The sequence below is a fragment of the Phalaenopsis equestris genome, unplaced genomic scaffold (genome assembly GCF_001263595.1).
Source record: "Phalaenopsis equestris unplaced genomic scaffold, ASM126359v1 Scaffold000278, whole genome shotgun sequence".
In the NCBI taxonomy this organism is placed as follows: Eukaryota; Viridiplantae; Streptophyta; class Magnoliopsida; order Asparagales; family Orchidaceae; genus Phalaenopsis; species Phalaenopsis equestris.
The window spans coordinates 381,736-403,860 of NW_018164720.1; the positions used below are offsets into that span (position 1 = coordinate 381,736).

The 22,125-nt window shown below is 37.0% G+C and overlaps 1 protein-coding gene across 2 annotated transcripts in view; it reads left to right on the forward strand.

Moving 5' to 3' along the window:
• Window positions 1-22,125, forward strand: part of LOC110024903 (autophagy-related protein 18d-like) — a 43,020-nt gene that overhangs the window by 16,314 nt on the left and 4,581 nt on the right. For both annotated transcript variants that reach the window (XM_020725093.1, XM_020725094.1), the window contains exon 4: window positions 4,946-5,069. In XM_020725093.1, coding sequence (XP_020580752.1) covers window positions 4,946-5,069 — 124 coding nt within the window. The remainder of the gene's footprint in view (window positions 1-4,945; window positions 5,070-22,125) is intronic.

The following is a 22,125-nucleotide window of genomic DNA, read 5'->3' on the forward strand; positions in this document are numbered from 1 at the left end:
GTAGGAGGCTGTCAAATGTCCAGCAGAGATCATCATCTCTTTTTCAGTGAACTTACAGGTACATCACTTGAAAAGAGGAAGGCTACAACACTACAAAATGAGAAAATTTTAGTAGAAATCTCAGCTAGCATAAGCAAAAATTCTAAAAACTGTCCAAACATTTGAAACCAACACATATGTTGTTTTCCATGCAATTGACTTAATACTAGTACTAAATCAAGGAAAAGAAGGTGGGGGGTCGGCTCATAGCCCTAGGTGGTTGTAGTTGACATGACAGGCCAAGTGAACCAAAATCCTGGTTTGCGAGGTTCACGATCCCGTCCCCCTTTATAACCTATGTCTCACTTCACAAATATTTCAATTTATCCTCATTTGTTCTTCACTAAAAAATGCAATAAAATATTCTTATTTGCTTAACATTCTTCTTATATCTACCCTTGACACATCACAAGAAACCTAAAATATCTTAATAAACTCAGATAGTTTAAATACATGTACATTTGCAATTCTCTTTGATTTAAATTCAGATAATTTAGTCTATCGCTTCGCTCCTTTTAAAAATTTCTAATTTAAGCATAACTTCACTAAATTTTAAAATAAATTATCTATAAAAATCAGCTAATACATGAAAACTTTGAATATCATATATGCTATTTCAATTATTATTTCCTTTAATCATTTGAAATTGGCAACTAATTTATTTTTTGATGCAACAAAACCTAGGAAGTTATATATGGAGTCACAAAATAAACTATCTTTAAATTTAGATATTACTTTTTTACCTTATAAAATATCAAGGGTGTCTTTGGTTTGCTACAAAAGGAGGGCATTGCATTCAAAATGTAGGGGTTTTAAACATTTGGGTTTTTATTTTAGAAGTGCTGTGTAAAATTGCACAATGAATTTTAAATTTAACATCTTAAGTTGCAATAGTTGGTGAAACCATTGAAACTGTAGCCGTTGCCACGTAGTTGGCAGTCACCTCCCCTTTCGACTACCATTGCCGGCCATGGCCTCTTACCGTTATTGTCGTTGGCTTATGTTGTCAACCACCTCTGGTTGGCCTCATCGTTCTTTGCTGTCCCGCACTGTTGGCTATTGGCCCCTTCCATCGGCCACCACTAGCCTATTGTCCTATTTGCAGCCGCAACCGATTATCGCCTGCCCATTTACCATTGATTTTTGTCGGTCATGCTGTTTGTCATGGATTACTTATCTCAAGTCACCCGTGCGGCTTTAGCGCTCTTCCTTGGCCACTAAATCAGTCTAACCCTCACGTCTAACCCTCACGATGCTTATACTTGTAAGCACAAAATAATCTAGGAAGAAGAGTAGGGAAATATATTAGAAAAAGAAACACTTCACTATGAAGGAATGATTACAACACTTGAATGCTTGAGAACCTTGGATGGTTATTGGATGGATACAAATGAAGTGGAGGAACTTCTATTTATAGTACTATCCAAGGCTAAGAGAACTTTCTAGATCACATTAGAATATACTAATTTCTAGATAGTTCTGCATTATTCTTTACATATAAATGATTCAAGGACTTTCCAGAATATTCTATAATTCTCTTGAAGTTTGCTTCTTTCAACATATTTATGGAATTATATGGAACCTTCCAAAATTTCTTGAAATATTTTCATTCTTTCTAGTTTTTTTCTAGAATGTCGTGGAATATTTTAGAGTTCTTTGGATTACTCTCTTCATTCTGGTCTTCTCTAGAATTTTCCTTCCCATGGTTAGCTTGTCAATTATTATTGAAGATATCGGAGCGTGAAATTCTCCCTCACTTAAGGTTGCAATGCCTTCATTGCGGCTTCCACTTGATACCATCAGTTTTTTCTTTTTCCATGTGTCTTTATGTCTCATTTTCTAGTTTGCCCACTTCTTCATTTATCTTACAACCTTATGTAATGTGGCTCGAGCTAACTCCCTTTGCTCATTCCAGGATTTGGCGAATTTGAAGAAGGTTGGGCTTTCTCTCTCGAACCTGGTTGTAGGGGAAAGGGGTACCATGCAACAAGGTTTCATAGCTAGCGGCTCTATCCTTGATTCCAGCTCGGTCTGCTGATCTATCTTTCTATTTGGTGATAGTTCTTTTGGTAATTTTGGTGGTATTTTTCGGGCTTCAATTCATCATTTGAGTCGTGAAGGATAGCCAAGTAGCTCTCGTCATCTCGTTGAATGTCCTCCTTGAATTGGATGACCGATAATATTTTGACTTCTTGCTTATTAGTCCTTGTTGCGGTACTAAGAAAGCTTAATTCCCTTCAATGATGCACATGCTATTGGTGAAGGGTTTTGAGAATGCTCTTACTTGATATAAGAAGTTTTTCCCTAGAATAACTTTAAAATCATCTATTGGAATGACAATGATGTCTAAGAAACCTAACCATGCTCCAATACTGGTCTTTACTCCTCTGACAATTTCATGTATTGACCTTACTGCTCAATTGACTACCTTGATGGAGCCTCTTCCTTTAGTCATCCGCAAACCCGACCTTTTTGCTTCTTCGGTGGAGATGAAGTTGTGAAAAGCACCTGTGTACACCATTGTTCTAGTGGTTTTCCCGCTTATTACCATCTTCAAAAAGAGTAGCCCCTTTGCTTGGAGTTTTGTCAGAGTTTGCATCCCATTCAACAGTTGTATAGACCCTACTTGTGCCACCTATCACCACCTTCCTCTTGATGACTTGCAAGGAGAGAGTTTAGAGCCTTCTTTCGAGGACAATTCCTTGCCCAATGTGGTCCATCACAAAGAAAGCAATTGTTATGTGACTTGATTTTATTATCCTTTTGCGTTCCTTTATCTTTACCCTTGGATGAAGATGATACTTTTTGTAGTTTCTTTCTTGTGTTATCCCTTATTTCTATCATCTTTGACATTGGTGCTCTTCTCATTCCTTGGCTTTGTAGACTCCTTTGCATAGTCAATCAGGCTTTCGACGGACGCAATGACAGTATAAGATCTTGCACTCCACGCCTCCTAAGCTCATACTTCGCCTACTGTTGGAGTCCATCCGGAAGTTGAAAAGAGCATCATTGTCTGTCACGTCGAGAATTTCAAGGATCATTCTAGTAAATTCCTTAATATATTCTCAAATCGATTCCATTTGCTTGAGCCTTCGCAATCGGGCTCCGGCCTTATCCTCTGCATTCTCGGCATAAAATTGTCTCTTCAACTCTTTCTTAAAGTCATCAAAGGTGAATATGATGCACATACATTTTCTCTATATCTCTTCTTCTTCTTCTCCATCACAACATACCGATGTATGAGAGATAAATAGTTACAAATTATATTCTTGCTTCTTCATCCGTAATCTCCATCCCTCCGAGATATTGTTCAAGTCACCATAAGAAATTGTTCACTTCCTTCGCGTTGGGAGCACTTTCAAAACTCTTTGGTTTTGACACTGCATTTATAATCTTCCTTTGGATTGCTCTCTTCATTCTGGTCTTCTCTAGAATCTTCCTTCCCATGGTTAACTTGTCAACTATTCTTGAAGATGGCGGAGTGTGGCATGTTGCTCAAAAGTTTCACACTGCATTTATAATGCATGCACTAAAACGCAAATAAAAATTCATGCATTTCTAGTATATTCATGTGAAGAACAATATTTATTTATTAACACTTTATTTTTCATTGCATTTTTTTACATTGCGTTCCTTTTCAACAAACCCAAACATCCTTTAAATACTTTTGTAAGATGCATCAGATAATTATCTCATACTTTGCTATTGATTAGAACATTATTAAGGTAAGTAGCAAGAAATTTTTTAATATATGCTATAAATCATAAGTCATGATCCTCATTTAAGTACTTGGTGTATTAGTTAGTTCAGAAGATATCAACTACTATTTATATACTATTCATATAGTTCATCTTTGGAGGCAGTTTGGCCATGATTAGGATTTATGAAATGAATATTAAATCAAAAATATGTTGACAGGATAGGTTTTACGTATTGCTAAATTTTGGTAAATTTTTTATCAGTTTACTTCATGATTCATGCTTTAAATGAATATGAGATTTGGCAAAAAATTTGTAGGATGTTTGGTTTGAGTTAAGTTTAATTTAATAAGAAAATCACTAAAAAATAGACTTACATTGTGGATTAATGGATTTAAATTATATTTTTTTTGCTTATATAAATTGATATAATTAAGAAAATAATAATATTATATAATCAGTGTAATAGCAGATGAATTAGCTGTATATTAATTATATTTATTAATTTGTAAATAATTAAAATTTAATAGAATTATAATTAAATTTTTTGTATTGTTCAATTATTCACCAGACACCATTTTGTTAATTATTATTATCACCATAAAATTAGTTTTCAAAGAGTCCTTAATTATTTAAGAACTATGAGGACTTCAAGAGGAGCTCTATAAAAGTCACTCACCCTGGTTGAAAAACTAAGGTTCGTCGAAATCATAAATTGTATAGATCATTTGATTTCGACTGTATCATCAACTCTGATGCAAGCTGTTAGAGTGTGCGGACTAAAAGGGGATCGAAAGTTGGGTTGGATAGCTTAGTGGTCAAGTTTCATTTAAACCCGTGAAGTTTGTCTATGGATGAGGGTTAGACACTTAGTTCTTCAACTATGACATTTTTTTGCATATAAGACATGAAACTAAATTCATTACTTTTATGTGTCTTGATAATTTGTTTGCGTTTAATTATTCTATAGCAAGTATTATGTAATCTTCAAAGGGATAACTGATGAATTCTGAAAGTTAAAATAAATCTTTCTAAATTGGTGGTTGTCAGATAATTGACTTCAAAACTTTTTGAAATCATCTAACTGTTTTAATTATATCAGAAGTGTTACTCTGCACGTTATGCCAGTTTCATGTTGTTCATTAGCACTGCAAAGTAGTTGTTTCATAAAATTTCCTACGTGTCTTTCTGAGGCTGTAAATTCGCAGGAGTTTTACCCAAGTATTTCAGTTCTGAGTGGTCCTTTGCTCAATTTCGCGTGCCAGAAGTTACTCGATATTTTGTTGCATTTGGTTCTGAAAACACCGTAATGATTGTTGGTATGAATGGCAGGTACGGATCTATTCTTCAAATTTACGTTTGGATTAAAATATAATCTCTTTTATACTAGTTTTCTTTAAATGGCTTGCCAGTTAGTTCTGTGAGTTGCTCATTTTCTTTATTTTTTTTTCATTATTATTGTTTCAACCAAGTAAAAAGAAACTAATGCTTTTTAGTTGTTAATTCTAAGTGTGAGAATTAGGTACAAAACAATTGCAAACTTTTGCTGAATTATTAATACGCCATAATCCTGATTATTTCCGTTAATGATTTATTTTTGAAATTTATTTAATGTAAATCTGAAATAATCATAATCAAGCAAAATTCAAATCATGTTTTTGTTTGGTCAACTTTTGATTCATTGTTGGCTTTCTTTTGGTTCGGCAGCGGGTTCACCATCAATTTCTTCTTCTTATTTTGTTGTTAACTCATTTTAGCTTCCTAAGTTGATCTACTGTTGTCCAAATGTGTTCCTTCGTTTGCTTTTGCAAGTCTGATTTTGATGATCCCGTATCTCTTCATTTTTCTATTTGGGAAAGTTTCTACAGTCATTCTGTATTTTGAGACTGCTTTCTGCATTCATTGCTGGTTTGAGAAGATTCAGTTTCTTTATTTCCTGCTATTCCCGTTTTGTTACTATAACTCAACTTCCTCTGTGCTTTTGTATTTTCATCGACTCTGATTTTGATTTGTGAGAGCATTACTTTTCCTTTTATGCATATGTTCTCTATCTTCTTGCTGCTCCCGTCTCTGCACCATAATTAAAGATCAAATCCCTTATTTTCCATTTATATACGATTATGTCCCGTAGCAGAACATGCTTAACCTCATGTAGCACTGTAGCAAAATATAAGAAATTTCTATTTTTGACTATTGGAGAATTGGATGTTTACTACTGTATTGATTTTCTATTCCAGATTCAGCAATACTATAAAATATGTCTAATTTTGATTATAAGCAGTGTCTAGGCTTGTAAAGCGAAGCAGTTGCTTAAAAAGTCCAGATTTCCTTGGAAACCTGTGTGTTATTGCTGTATTGGGGGTCTTGCTTAATGGGGATTATTCTCTTTGTATCAGCATGAGACATGAATCTTCCAATTGGTGATTTCTTTTCTTGTTCTTTCTTCTAAATATTTCTTTATGTTTTGTGCATTTGATTTATGTTGAAATCAAATTTGTCCTGTGAATCACACCCAAAGAATAGAGCGTAAAACAGTAGAACGTAAGAGAGAGAGAGAGAGAGAGAGAGAGAGAGCAATAAGAATTTGGTTCTTTTAAAGATCCCTGATTAACCCTTTGCTATTGAAATTACCCCTTTATTTATAAGCAATGGGGTACAAAGTAAAAAATTACTTAGTTGCCCCTACTTATATGGGGGTGATACCCAATATTTTAAACATATAGAAAATAAAAGAGCCTATCGTTAGGTTGCCCTATCGTTCGGTCTGTGAGGACCTATAATCCTGCGGTCGGCCAAGTACATTTGGCCAACTTTGTCGACTTGGGACAATCAGTCGGCCCTAGCAGTTCTTCAGTCGGCCAAACTTTGTTCTGTTGCTCGAACTTCACTCGATCGGCTTGAGTCGGTCGATTGTCTTGGTTTGGCTTTGCGACTATTGAACCTTGGATGAAAAACTCATGTTATTGGGGTAGAACTAGGCTGTCGGGTAGAGAGTGAATCACTGTAATGTGATAGATAACATACCCATCTCTTTTGACAAGAGATTCATTTGGAAGGCTCGATGAATGTTTGGTGATGAAATCTTAGGGCCTTCTGAATAGCCTTGGAGGCTCTTGCAGGCATTTGGTGATATTTGTACGAGAGTTGAACTAGTCTGAATAGTCTTGCAGGCTCTTCCCTCAATTAGATTGGTCACGATCTTTGACTTGGAAACCTTCGTTTGGTCGGCTCGAATCTTGTTTTGAGGGAGTTGTGGCTGGTCAATGAGATCCTTTGATCTTCTGCTGATGTGGTCCCAACTCCTTTATATGGCCCATGCTTGATTGTACTTTTGTGTTGTAATCCGTAGAATTTTCTTGAGATTCGTGTCAACGCATTTATGAGTCACATATTTATTTTTTTGATTCTTTTGCTTCTTGAAAGTCATTCTGCGATAAGAACAAGAGAATTTAATGCAAGAATCATATTTATTTAGTTTCATATTTCGTACTTAAGCTCTCTAAATTTTCGTACCCATGGCCTTCTATAATTGGGACACGATTGACGCTTTCGTTATCATCATTGTTTAAGAGAACGTTGTTCATTTGCTCGGTTTCTAGAGGATCTCCATAGAAAGCGGCAAGAAAACCTCGACTGATTGTATCATCGAGGAAATACTAGAGAAAGCCTTGGTGACATTGCGTTGCGTGCTTGTCGGGAGGAGCTTGAGAGGAAGAAAAGACCGGAGGGAGGCAGCCGTCCTGAAGGTGAGAAGACTAGAACAAAGAAACTGGGAGAAGGGAGGCAACCTGAGGGTGCGAAAAAACCTGGGATTACGATGAGGTCGGCGGAAGGTCTACCTGATGGTATGATGCAAGTTAAGCAACTTGCTTATAAGAAGCTGGTGTGCCGACCTTGCAGTTGAGGTTGCATCGTTCGATCTGCTGACCCGTCTTCGACAAAATGAAGGAGGCCAACTTGTTGGTGTGCCGACCCATGCTTTTGCTGCAACGAGCACTTAATTGACTGTGCAGCCTACACAAGGAACAGTCGGAGCCTCTTGACCCTTGACCAGAGGTCTGCGGTTCTGAAACCAGGCCTTGGGGGATAAAACGGTAGGTGCTCTGCAAGACAAGGGACCTACTATTCTGGAACTAAATTTTGGTCAAGCGGCTTCGGGAGCCCCACCAATGCGTGGTGAGAGTTGTCCCTTGTCCTGGTGGTCCAAGTTTTATCGAGCCTTGGGTATGTGACGATGATCTGCTGTGATTGTAAGTTTTTCTTTGACTAACCCTCGCTCGTTGATGCAGGCAACATGGTCTCGAGCGTTGATTCACCACTACCATTTGTCGCTTGAGTTCTAACTTCTGGTGCAGCTGAGGGGATCTTTGTTCGGACGTTGAGCAGGGAGGAGGCGGTAGATGCGGAGGTGTAAGCACTTAGGAAGGAGCTTGCGAGCCTGAGGTCTCGACAGAGTTGACAACCCCCTTTTGAATAGACATGGCCAACATTCGGTCGACCTATTTGGTCTTGCAGGTCCAAGCCTAATTCGACAGTGTAGATAGGTTGAGGTTTGGAGGGCGTGTGCTGTATGAGATGTTAGTTCGACGGGAGTTTGTCTCGGCTGAGGACCCACTTGTAAAATATTTTCTTTAAATAAAAATATATATTTTTAATTAATTTTCACAAAAAAATTTCTACCTTAAATATTCCCTCTATTTATGTGTTATGCGATTTGGATTTTTGAAGAATAAATAGTTTAAAGAATAAAAATTGAACTTTAATTGCATGCCTTCACCCCCTAACATTTTATATATATGAAAAAATTACATGATAATTATAATAATAATAATATCATAAAAAGATTATTCATAATATGAAATCTATATGAGTTAAAACTTTTAAAGTATAATTTGAATTATATCACACCAACAACCTACTCATCTTTGCCTGCACTGCCCCTCCTAACCAATGAAAACATAGGAAAAGCAATCTATATATATTAACCTACCCTCATGACCTCTGGTTAGCAATTAGCACTCCTCATGGGCGGTTCCTTAAGACCCACAGCCTGCACTCCTTTTTTTCTCCTTCTCCCCTTGGTCATGGCAAATAGCACAAGAGGAAGCCCCGCTCGACGCTCGTCATCCTTGGCTCCCTGCGGTAACCCGTATTTGCTCTCCTTCGCCTTGCATAGTACTTATCTTAGTCTTTCTCTCGTGCTAGATAAAAGCAACGAGGGGAGTACAACGTACAAATACCTATGAAATTCCCGACCCTCTCCTTTTGCGCTCGTGAATGCTTGATGAAATCATGACATACAAAGACCTTCGAAACCCTTGCCTTTCTCAGCTGCCTCACCGAGGTTTTTGTCGGCCTTCTTGCTATAGCCACTACTAGGGCTGCCAAAAAAACTCGTTCACAAACTGTTCGTGTTTGACTCATTAAGTAGCTCGTGTTCGAGCCGATCATGAATAATTTTTTTAAACTTGAATTATAAACGAGTCGAACACGAACAACCCATTTGGTCGCTCATGTTCAGCTCATTTTAGCTTAAAAAAAAGTTATGTAGTTCTGCGCATTCTACCGCACAAAGTTGGTGCATGTTTGAATCCAACACCATACATCTATTTTTTTCAATTAATTTTAACAAACCAATTTCAAGCCGAACACGAACACACTGTTTACAAACCGGTTTCGAACACGAGTAATTTCGAACTAGCCGAACACGAGCTACGCCTGAGATCGCTCAAGCTCGGCTCGTTTTCAGCTCTAGTCACGACTAGAATGCATGGGAAGGTAACAAAAAATCACGACATACGAAGATATCCGAACTCCCATCTGTCTCGTCCTGCCTCTCTCATGTCAGAAACCCTAGCCTCTCGCTTCAATCGACAACAAACTAATGCTTAGTTTATTGGAGTGGTTGGTGATGAATTATATTTATTTGAGATCTTTGGGAAAAGTAGATGTTTGTGGAGAGCTTGCTGCTGCAAATTGGGAGGCGAAGGGCTGTTACCTGTTTACCGTTTCCATGACTTCTGCTAGTTGTTTGAGGGCTTTCCCATTGGTTCTTGCGATGAATGGGCTCAGATTTAGTCCCGATACGAGGAGTTAGGTGGAAGGTTCTATTAATTCTACTGCTAAGCTTGCGGTTTCTAATTTAGATGACTCTTTTGAGTGTAGCCACCTTCTCCAATGCCTTTTCTATTGGGCTGGTTCGAGTTGGCCTTGTTTCCTTTAGCGCTCCAATTTTTCTAGCTATTTGCATAGCATTGTTGAAAGAAATCTTTTTGTTTGGAAGTTTCTACAGGATGGCGGTTGAAATTCAGGAAGGAACTTCAGTGGATTTTGTTCTTGAGAAGGTGAAAGGACATTTGAATAGTACGGTTTTCAAGGAAGCAGGTGTAATTACTAGCATGTTCTGCAATCAGTATGCTTCTACTGATGAGGAACACAAGGGGAGTGTTGAAAATTATATGGGGAAGACTACGGATGGAAGCTTAGGACCATGTAAAAAGGTTTTGGATTTGCTTATGAGATCTACCTTGTTGATTACATATCGTTGTTGCTTTATTAAGAAACGTATAACACAGTGGGACAGTGGGGCAATTTTTTAAAATCTCCATTCGAGGAGAGCGCGAGTACCTGCCCGTGAGAATTAAGTACCATTTGGGGAAATCGCTAACTCATTTGGAGAACTCTTTTTAAAATTGGGATTTTAAATTACTCGTCCTTGGAAAACATGAGTACCCATCTATAGGAATTAAGTACTGTCCGAGGAAAGTAAAATACCACTTGGGGAACATAATTAAGTTTCGAGGAATGTAAAGTACCACTCTGGGAACTCTCTGCTCGTGATTTGATATTTTCTGCGAGTATATTGAAGGCCCGTTACGTCTTTTGAAATTTTGAGCTAGATGCTCTATTTTGCTTTCTGGCCGCAGTGTCTCAGGACACTGACCAACGAGTTTTTTGAGATAGTGGGGAGGTTGTCATTTCCCCGTGCCTCCAAATAGGATTGACGTCTAGTGGCTGTCGAAATTTTGAGTGATTTAGATTGGCAAAATAATTTAAAATCTGGACTTTATAAACTTATAAAATAGCATAAAGTTGAATGATATGGACTCCTTAATTTTCAAATATTCAAAATTGAAATCTTTGACTTGCAAATAACATAAAAATATGGACTTTTGGAATTGCAATTAATTAAAGTATAGAGTTTTTAAACTGTAAATAGCGTAAAAGTGGAATACTTGATCTTCGTGATGGAGGTTAAACTTAAATTGAATACTAAATTCTACAAATAGGTGCTAAGCTCGTAGCTTGACTAAAATATGAGATATCATAAATTGGTTGGGCTAAGCTTAAATTATCATAAATTGGGAGGTTAAACTTAAATTGAATATTAAATTCTATAAATTAGGGGTTGAGCTTAATTTAAATGTTAAGTATCATAAATTAGTTCTAAATTTAGAACATAAATGTTATTTTTAAATGCTAAAAGGAAGAATTAATGTCAAATTTTGCCATTGGATTCACAATGTATTTGCTAGCGAATAGAAGACGGTAAAAATTGGAAATGAAATTTATGCATGCAATTCAAATATGAGGCTTTTGAAATTGAAATTTTTTCCACCAAATTTGTAAGTTACCTGCTAGTGAAAAAAAGACGACAAAATGCTTGAAATGAATACATGAATGCGGTGTAAGATAGCTTTATGACCTATCAAGTCTCAAGACAGCATTAGATTTGAAAATAAACACCCCCAAGTTTTGTGCAAAACCTTTCAAGACACATTCTTTCGAGCTACATACATACATTTAATAACAAAGTATTAGTGCAATTAGAAAGTTAACAATATCAAAGCTTGCATTTATATTTTAAGGCATCTTTTAACCTTGATACATGGAGTTAAAATGTGCGAATATGTTACGTCAGAATGCATGTAAACCAACATAGAAGCCTGCATGTGCTCCAACCAATGTATTGAATGATCAAATACTATGTTTGAGAATGTTGTACAGGCTAATCAAGTTGCCTTGTCTATATGATATGGTTGTAAGTCTCACTTAACTAGTCTGATTCTTCTCCTTGTAAGGATTGGAATTGACGAGTCTACTAATTTTGAAATAAATGTTAAAATTTTAAAAATAAGATCTTATAAGTCCAAATTAATTAGTCTGATCTTCCTTGTAAGAAAAGGAATCGACAAACTTATACTCTAGAAAATTTAAACTAACAAATTAAATGTCCCTTCAGATACAAATTTTTAAATGCTTAAATCCCCTGTGATGATTGAGTTGATGGAAGATTTCAATCGAAGTGGTCTATTTTAAAATTAAGTTTCAAATCTATTTTGACTTCAATTAATTTATTACTCAACTCAAGCCTCTGTAAGCGAGACAGAGCCAACAGGGTTCAAACATAAAGAATTCTTCGATGATGGCCAAGTTAATAAAATATTTCAACCGGAGGGGTCTATTTTTAAAATTAAATTTCAAAATCTACTTGAAACATTTCAAATAATATATCACTGAACTCGATCTCCTGTAAGTGGGATGGAGTAGACAGGGTTCAAAGATAAAAATCTTAGATGATGACCGTGTTGTACAGAGATTTTAACTGGAGGGGTTAATATATTAAATCAAGATTTTCAAAGTGATCAATCAAAACTCTCAAGCTAAAATCAATTACTGAAGACTTGAAACAAAAATTCATCCAACCTACACAATGGTTTGTCGAGGGTAGCAAACTTTTGTTTGATTTCAGGTCACAAGAATGAATGTCATAGCAAATGCTTCTCTATATTCACAATCAAAACAGTCGCATGCTAGTAAGGACGTGGTCCGAGCCTCCTGTCTGCGTGGTTTAATTGCCAATGGAATCACAAAGCAGAGTTTACTTCCAGAGCCCTCTGACTGGATGATTGCTGCCAAATGTTACCATTATATTACGGTCACGACCACAACCCATATGTTCCCCAACGTCTTTCTACTCTTTGAGTTGTGAACTATAAAGGTACAATTGATTGATACAAAGTCTTTTGTTAGCTAATGTCAAATTAAATTTCTCCTTAGAAAACATCCATCGCAGATCTACAAAGACCTGAACAACGTAATCCATGGTTGCTGATGAAGAATTTCAGTTAGATTGGGTCAACTATCTCCTCTGACCAAGTAGATCTTGGATCACGATGACCCGGGATGACAGAACTATTGGATCTTGATCAGATTCCATATTCATTTTTCCCACCATCCGCTTTAAGCTTTAAATGATAGATTTTACAATTTAAAATATTATAAGTCTGTTGTTATTTTATGTTGAATATTCAATTCTTAAAGACTAACTTTAATCAAAAGTGTTCTCATATTATTAGGACCAGTTGAGATAGTTCAAACCCCTGATAAAAATCATCACAAAATGAAGACAAAATCTCCGTGTAGTGACTTATCTACAACCAACTCTATCTTCTGAAAGTTTGACCCTCCAAAACTCACGTAACAAACAAAAGACAATAAAAAAAATGCAGAGTCCTGGGAAGCGGTTGAAATTTTTGGAGCCAACAACGGTTCGGGACTGTTCATGTGGTCGAGCGATCTGCTTTGTTTTCGGGTGATGCTGCCTTGCTTAAAGAGGGTTGCATTTTCGACGCAGATTCATCTGCTCGCCGTTGGTCTAGACAGTCGGGCGACCGTAATTTGGTGATTGACCTGGTCTTCTATCGGGACCAATTCCAATGTGGTCTCCGGCTGTCGCTCTGTAAGGAGCTCCACTCTATCTTGAATCATTATGGCGTGAATCTCGTTCAGATCAAACCAAGCTCAACTGCAGTGATTATGTCGTACGTGGGTTACTGCACTTGAATGGAGATCATGTGGTCCTAGGATATTTTCTCCTATATGTTCTCCTTCAGGGTTGGGACGGACGACTCCTTGTTCTTCGGATCGACCCAAAAGTTCCATCTGAACAACCTCAAGAAAAAAATAAATGATTGGAAGCATCGACTTGTTGTTGGTTCGACCAAGGATTCAAGGGGTCTAGGTCCAGTTGAATGGCAGAGCTACAAGAGGTTGAAGTCGGTGCATCCCCAGATGTAATCCTTGGCCTCGGTGATCGAGGGGAAACAACTGTCGGTGGAGCAGTACAGTGAGGGGGTGGTAGCGAGCAAGGTTCCCATCCCAGAGAAATACGGGGCAATGACCGTAAGCTCTGGGTTGTCCCGGATGCAAAGGAAAAGAGGTGGCTGGACAGACTCTCCCAGCCTACATAGAAGAAGCCGCGCAAAAAGGTTGCCCAATCGATGGTCATAGTGGAGGCGAGGGAGGAAGTGGAGGCAACCACATATCCAAAGTTCGATCTTCCGGGTTTGGATTACATTCATTCAAGTTCTGAATCTACTATAGTCATTACATAAATTTCCACTTGAGAAGTCACCCCGATTGAATGAAAATATGTCTTCATGAAAGTAGATCCTTTGAGGGTTCTCGAGGGTGAGGGCGATCAGATGCCTAGTTACCAGAGGGACGATGTCGAGGGACATTCAGATGATTGGTTAGGTTGGGATCGAGCAATCCCTTGGCAGCCACCCACCCCATCTAGTGTTATTGACTTTGATGCGAGATGGGAGACCAGTTGGTCGTCCTCTGGAGTTCATGCTGAAGCTGGGTCTCAGCCCGTGACTACGACAACGGCTAAGGATGTACCCGAGGAAGAAGAGGCATGGGTAGAGCCTGAGGCGGAGGTAAGAGACCGTCACTATTGATAAAGCCCGACGAAGAAAAGGCAAGGCCCCAATGGGTGAGTTGTGTTCTGATCATCCTTCGCTTCATGGGAAAAGGCAGAAAGGTACTTCGGGCGACTAGTGTCCGATGCAGAAAGATCACCCGAAGGTATTTGTAACTAAAGACTCACCCTTGTCCCTCATCGACTTGCAGATGTATTGGTACTCTCAGTCAGCGCGGACGCCGACAAATATGCTTCAATGATCACGGATGTTCTCACATCCTAGTGTTTTGAGAAGTTGGACGAGTGCAACCCACTTGTTCTCTACTATTTTGTTAACCGTTACCAGCTGTTGGGCCTTGCTTTTGCACATCACTTGACCAATGACTACCTTGACGTCAAAAAGGCCGAGCAAAAGGCATAGAAGAATGTTAGGATTCTCAGGGTTTGAATGAAGGCAATTGAGGAGTGGGCGAATGCTGCGAAGGCTCAGGTAGCTGTTGTTGGCAAAAGAAGTTGCGAATGGGTTGTTCTTTCTGGCTGGGAGCAAAACAGACTTCTGTTGAAGAAGATTGCTACTATGAAGACAACTGAGGAATATATCGAAGGTTAGGCCAATCACATCCGAATCACACTTGGAACTGGCAGTGGCATAGTGGAATCAGGTACTTGGATAGAGAGGGGATGAACTAAGTTTTGACATCCTGGTAGAGAGTGTCGGAGTAGGAGGATCTGAGAGGAGTGCGGAGGATGTGTTATTGCTACATCACAGACACATGAGACACTCTTTATTTAGTCTATTGAGGAGTTTGTATCCGTCTTTGTATGAAAAAATAAATAAACAAAAACTAGTATGATGCTTGTGAGTTTGGTAAGGATGCAACGTGCTCTTCTGTTAGTTCTAATAATAATAGTTCTTGTGCTTGATTTGGTGTATTCAGATTTATAAGAATCTTGTTCTACAAATTTGATGAATATTTATAGATATTTTGTGACTTTCATTGATTATTTTTCTTGTGTTACTTGGTTATATTTGATGAGAAACAAAAGTGGTGCTTGCTTGTTTTAAAGACTTTCATAAGGTGATTCAGACTCAATACGGTGCAGTAGTGAAGGTATTTAAGTCAGATAATGAAACAAAGTATACTAAAAAGGCGTTTGGGGAGTACTTATCAACCAATGGATACAACATTAAACAATATTTCCATATACATAGGCACAAAACAGAGTTGTAGAGAGGAAAGAGGTAGCCCGAACTATGATGATCTCTGTGAATGTTCCAAAGCACTTGTGGAAGCAAACAATTTTAACATCCGCTCAATTAGTCAACAAAATGCCCTTAAGTGTGCTGGAGTGGCAATCTCCTTGTGAGTTGCTGAAGGAGATAATGACGGTATTTTTCCATTGAAGATATTTAGTTGTGCATGTTTTATGAAGAACAATATTAATATGAAGGCTGGATTCCAAAGTTGTGAAGTATGTTTTTGTGGGTTATTCTGGTGCTTAAAAGGGGTATGTTTGTTGTAGCCTAATAGAAAAGAAACTGTTTTTGAGTATGGATGAGACATTTAGAGAATTCGAACCATATTACTTCGTGGAGGTGACCTCACCCTTTAGCGACTCACTAGATACTGGAGGTATGAGGTGAGGAGGAGAGTAATGATGGTGAGAGATCGTTGCATATGAGAACGATGCCTTGTCCCATTTTGTGGGAAGAATCAGCTGAGGAAGAGCCTAACAATGAGAAAAATGAGCCCTAAGGTGATGGGATTCAAGCTTAAGATGAGCAGAGAGTGTATGCAAGGTGACAGAATGAGGGAACAATGTCCATCGTGCCATTTGTGCAAACAAGTCTTTTGTCCCAGTCTACCCCGACTCTTAAGACACCTATATCATCCACCTCAGAATCATATTACACAAGTGATATGATTCCTCTCCTCCTCCCACTCCCATTACTTTATGGAGGACCTCTTGCAGTAATGCGGGTCATTCTTCTTATCGTTTTGGTTTCTCACATGGAATTATTCAGTTTGTCTCAGGGCGCTTTCTCTATACCTAAGTGTTGGCAGTAGCTATGGAAGATCCAAAGTGGAAGATTGTCATGCTAGAGAAACTTAGTGCTTTCGAGAAGAACAGGACGTGGGAGCTCGCGTTGCTACCAACAGGGAAAATGGCAGTTGGGCTCAAATGGGTTTTCTCAGTGAACAGACTTCAGAAGGAAAAATTGATTGCTACAAAGCACAACTAGTGGAAAAAGGGTATAGTTAGACGTACGACATCAACTATGATGTGATATTTACACTAGTGACAAATATGAGCACAGTCAGGATACTCGTCTCTCTTGTTGTGATTGGTGGATGGTGGCTACACCAACTAGATGTGAAGAATGAGTTTCTTCATGGGTATCTGTTGGAGGTGTACATGGAGATACCTCAAGGCTTCAACATAAACCAAACAGTGCGCAAGGTAAGTAAACTAAGGAAGTCACTATACTGTTTGAAACAATCTTCTCGAGCTTGGTTTGACAAGTTCAGGAGAGTAATGGTAGACATGGGTTATCAGCATACCAATGCCGACCACACAGTGTTCATTCGACGACATTCTGGTCACATTACTATGCTTGTTATGTATGTGGATATGATAGTCACTGGTGATGATGAGGGAGAGATTGCGTTGCGGAATGTAAGTTTCGACAAATAGTTTGAGATGAAGGACCTGAGACAACACTTCCTTGGGATTGAGGTGGCTCGTGGAGCACAGGGGATCGAGGTGGCTTAGAGGAAGTATGTGCTAGGCTTGCTCACAGAGACATGCATGTTGGGATGCAAGGCTTTAGTTTCATCAATTGATTAGAAGGGAAAGTTGAGTGTTAAGGCAGGAGAGTCAGTTGATTATGAGAGCTATCAGAGATTGGTAGGTCATCTCATCTATCTGAGTCACAATAATCCCGTCTTATCATTTGCAGTAAACATGATTTGTCGCTACATGCTTGATCTGAGGAAGAGCCACATGGATGCATTGTATCAGATTTTGAATTATCTGAAAAGTGCGTACTAGAGAAGGGGTTGATTCTTAGGAAAAATGGACATGTAGGCATTGATGACTATTGTGACCAGACTAGACGAATTATGCTGATGACAGGAGGTTCACATCTGAATACTGCATGTTCGTTGGGGTAACTTGGTATCTTGGAAGAGCAAGAAACGGTTGGTAGTAGCGAGGTCAACAAAAAAGGCAGACTATAAGGCCATGGCCCTAGGAGTTGTCGAGATGATGTGGCTGAGAACCTTGTTGGTAGTGCTCAAGGTGGACCAAGGAGCTCAAATGAAGTTGTGGTGCGACAACAAGTCAGCAATCAGCATTGCCAACAATCTAGTCTAGTGCAACATGATTGCAACATGATAGAACCAAACATGTGGAGATTGATAGGTTCTTCATCAACGTAAAGCTGAATAATAGACTATTGGAGCGCAGTCATCTAGTCACTGGAGAGCAAGCTACTGACTGTCTCATAAAAGAACTTTAGATCATTTGATTTGTCAAGTTATGTGACAAGATGGGCTTAGTGGATATCTTTTGCCCATCTTGAGGGGGGGAAGTGTTGAGATTTTTATCTTGTTTAGACTCCTATCTGTAAATAGGAAATATAGAAGAATTCTAGGGATTTATTTGTCAAATATTGTAAGGCTCTATATAAGTCCAAGTGGTTAATGAATAGAACTAGTTTTCAAAGAGCAATTATTTCTTTTTTCTTTGTGTTATGCAGTACCTCTTTTATTTAGTATTCAAGTTTGAACTCATACCCTTACAGAGAATTAAGCACTCAATTTATAAGAGCCTATGTATTTAGGGTATGTGTGGCACAATTGCAGCTTCACAATTTTTCAGCTGCAGCTGCGCTGCCCCAGGAAGCAGCTGCGAGAAAGCTGGGTGTCTATTTAGTGCAGCTGTGTAAAAACAGCTGCTAGCTGCTTCTGAAAAAATGACTATTTTGCCCTTCTTTGGTAAAACTGTTTAAAAAAAAACTGTAATAATGAAAATTTTTTAACTTCATAAGTAAAATTTGTTATGTAATAAATTAGTGGAACTTAAAAGTGTTAAATAAGTAATAAATGTAATTGTTGGGTAATTTTAAAAGTTATGAATATCAAACTTTGATGATCAAACACATATATTTTAATTTTTCATCGTTATGAACATGTAAACGTAAAAGTTGCTAAAAAATTTTGACTACAAATGAAAAACAAGCTTTTCTATGTAAAAAATCTTGTATCTCACAAATGCTCCTGTCAACAACCAATGAAAACCAAGCTTTTGTAATATAAAAACCAAGCAATGCTATCTACCACATAATATAAAAATCTTCATCAATCAAATCCTGCTCGATAATATAAAAAGCTCCATCTACATTGCAACCATAAAAAGCTTCAGTTTTAACTTCAGCATAAATATAAAAAGCTCCATCTATATGTACATAGCAACCATACAGGTATCAACCTCCAATACTGTTACAAATATCATAAAATAAATGCAAATATCATAAAATAAATGCAAATAGCAGAAAATAGCTTAAAATAATGTAAAATAAATGCAAATATCATAAAATAAATGCAAATATCATAAAATAAATGCAAATAGCAGAAAATAGCTTAAAATAATGGAGAAGCCACGAAATTACATTCAAACACTTGTTCGGACTGATGTACTCCAGATTGGAGATCAAATCTGCATTGTAACCTGGACTGATGTACTCCAGATTAAGAAAGAAAGAAAGCTCAAGCTCTTGGTAATTAGTTCCCAACTACATAGACGTTTGGCAGTACAATTTAGGAGTTAGAACAATTTGAAGATATAATAACGGAAGCTCCCCATTTTTCTTAGAATAAACTTCATAATAATTTCCTTACATGGGAAAGGATTCATTCATATTTTATAAATGAGCACATTCACAGAGCAATTTAACATCAACACAAATGTTATCCAAGCTGCACCAGAGATAGTATAGAACAAGTATTTAAAAAGTACAACTAATTTACGTGGTTCGGTCGATGTGACCTTCATCCACGGGAAATGATTCAACCATCTTTATTAAGGCAATAGAAAAAAAGTTACATGGCTTCCAATCAACAATGACTCCTTGCAATAACCAACGGATAAAGGAACTTAAAGAAAAATTGTTGGGGCATCTTCATACATTCCATCCTTTTGTAATACATACAATCTAAGGAAATTGTACAAATTATAATTCTTTTCTCTTCATAAAGTAAGATAATGCATTCCATGTAGCTGGCAGAATCCGACATATTGGGTATGAACTGCAGATGATGTTAAACAGACATTTGGCCATGTCAAACAGAGTTGCTTTTAAGGAAAAAAAAGGAAGCAGAGCTGCTTACAGAAAATAGAACTGGTTATAGGGAAACACACGCGCTTCAAACTCCACCCAACTTTCAAAATATGCTTACAGAAAACAGAGTTCTCTATCAATCAGTTCATTTGTACTGACATATCTAGAACGTGAACTTCATATTACTGCTTCATATGATCAGCTTTGCAATAAAACACAATGCAATATGAATATTACCAAAGCATGGATGCAGCCACCATTAATGAATGTACCAACTGTGGATTACCAATTGCAGTGTACATACGAATGCAATAAGATCACAGAACCTTAGATTTCATATTATACCAAATTTAATTTCATACCACATTGAAGATATCACCAATATAGCTTTTCATACATCAGTAATGAAGATTTTAACATATCTAAACAAGATTCAATAGAAAAAAGCTTTCCCAATTCCCTGCAGCAGTTTGAGGCATAAAACATTTCAGCGCATGAAGATAGTATTGAACAAAAAATCTTAAAGTGGAAAAACTACCTAGCTACAATTACCAGTAAACTCATTCAGCAAACTCATTCGGCGCACAACATGTAATGTGGTATGTATGTAAACCTTCCAACAAAATTTCAGCAAGCTACTAAAGATAAAAAAACTATGGTATGTATGTAAACCTTATAAAAATGTACAACAAAAAATATTGTAAAGTGGTATGTATGTAAACCTTCCAAAAATCTGAATCCAATATGTATGTCAACATTCCACCATAAATACTCATAATTGCATCAAAAAAACACCTAAATGAATGTAGATAAGAAGGGGGATATAATGACCAAGGCTAATTGCTCATAACTGCATCAAAAGCTCCTTCATTTTTGCAATTCTTAACTGCAGTAGTTCTGCACAGACTCCACAGAATAAGAATTATACAATGATCTATACATTTCATAACTGCATCAAAAGATCTATACAAAAGATTTATACATTTCATAACTGTAGCTCAAAAAAATTCCTAGCTGCATCACCAAACTATGATCTATACATTTCATTTCTGCAGCAATTCATACCACTGAAATGATCTATACAATAGGATCTATACAATAGCTGTAGTTCTGCACAGACTCCACAGAAAAAGAATTATACAATGATCTATACATTTCATAACTGCATCAAAAGATCTATACAAAAGATTTTAAAATCTAAAAAAAAGAATTAATTACTGCAAAACTCCACAGAACTACAACAAAGTTCTGCATAGAACTATAAATATTGCTGATGCACATAACTACAAATATAGCTCTGTAATGCAGAAGTAACTGAGAAAACTTGTTTAAGCTTGAATCTGTAAAAGCAAAACTCCACAGAACTACAAATATTGCTGATGCAAAGTTCTGTAAAACATTTTGTATTTAATACATCATTTAGCTTGATATTCATAAACATAAATTTCTTCAGAATGATAAATCGTCATTAGAGATGATAAATTAAAGTTAATACAATCGATTGCTGGAAAATTTTCAAGGTTCAATGGCACTTGAACAAAGCCACAAAAAATTGGCAACAATAATCCATTAATTTTATATAAATTTTGAAATGTTTAACAAATCAGATTCACCAAACATCAAGAGAGAAAAAAATGGAAGAAGAATAAAAAAATTTACATACATACAGGTGGGGCAGATCCGTGAGCACAGAAAGGAAGTAAAATCAGATTTCTATATGAAAATCTAAAGCCTGAGCATTGTCAAACATTGTTCTACAGAACAAGAAAGTAATGCAGAAATTGAGTTATTCCCAAATACAATTTGAAGCATGACAATACTGAACCTGAAAAGCATGAATTTCCAAAGGTAATACTGAAATTGAACTATTACCTAAGACAACTTTACGGTAATGTAGAAATTGAGTTATTCCCAAAGGCAACTTTACGGTTAAATTGAAGTTTATAGTTGCTATCATTGTCTACATTCTAGCACAAAATAGCACATGTAATTGAACTATTCCCAAAGGCTTTAGACTTGAAAATGGAAAATAAAGCTACAGTTTACTGAAATGAGAATAATAAATCTACGTGTCTGGAAGAGTTTAGGAAGACGGGATTTCAATATTTATTTACAGGTAAGCAAAACACAAATTGACAAGGTATGTATAAATATTTAAAGAAACAACCTTTCTCTAAAAAAATACTGCAAGCTTAGGCAGTATAAAAAAAGTAGCTCAATGGTTTTCATATAGTTCACAGGTCTAAAACTAAAAAAAAAAGCAACGGAATAAATAAATATGAATTTGAATAAAAATAAGTGTAGTAATATTTTTAATAATATTCAACTAATAAATT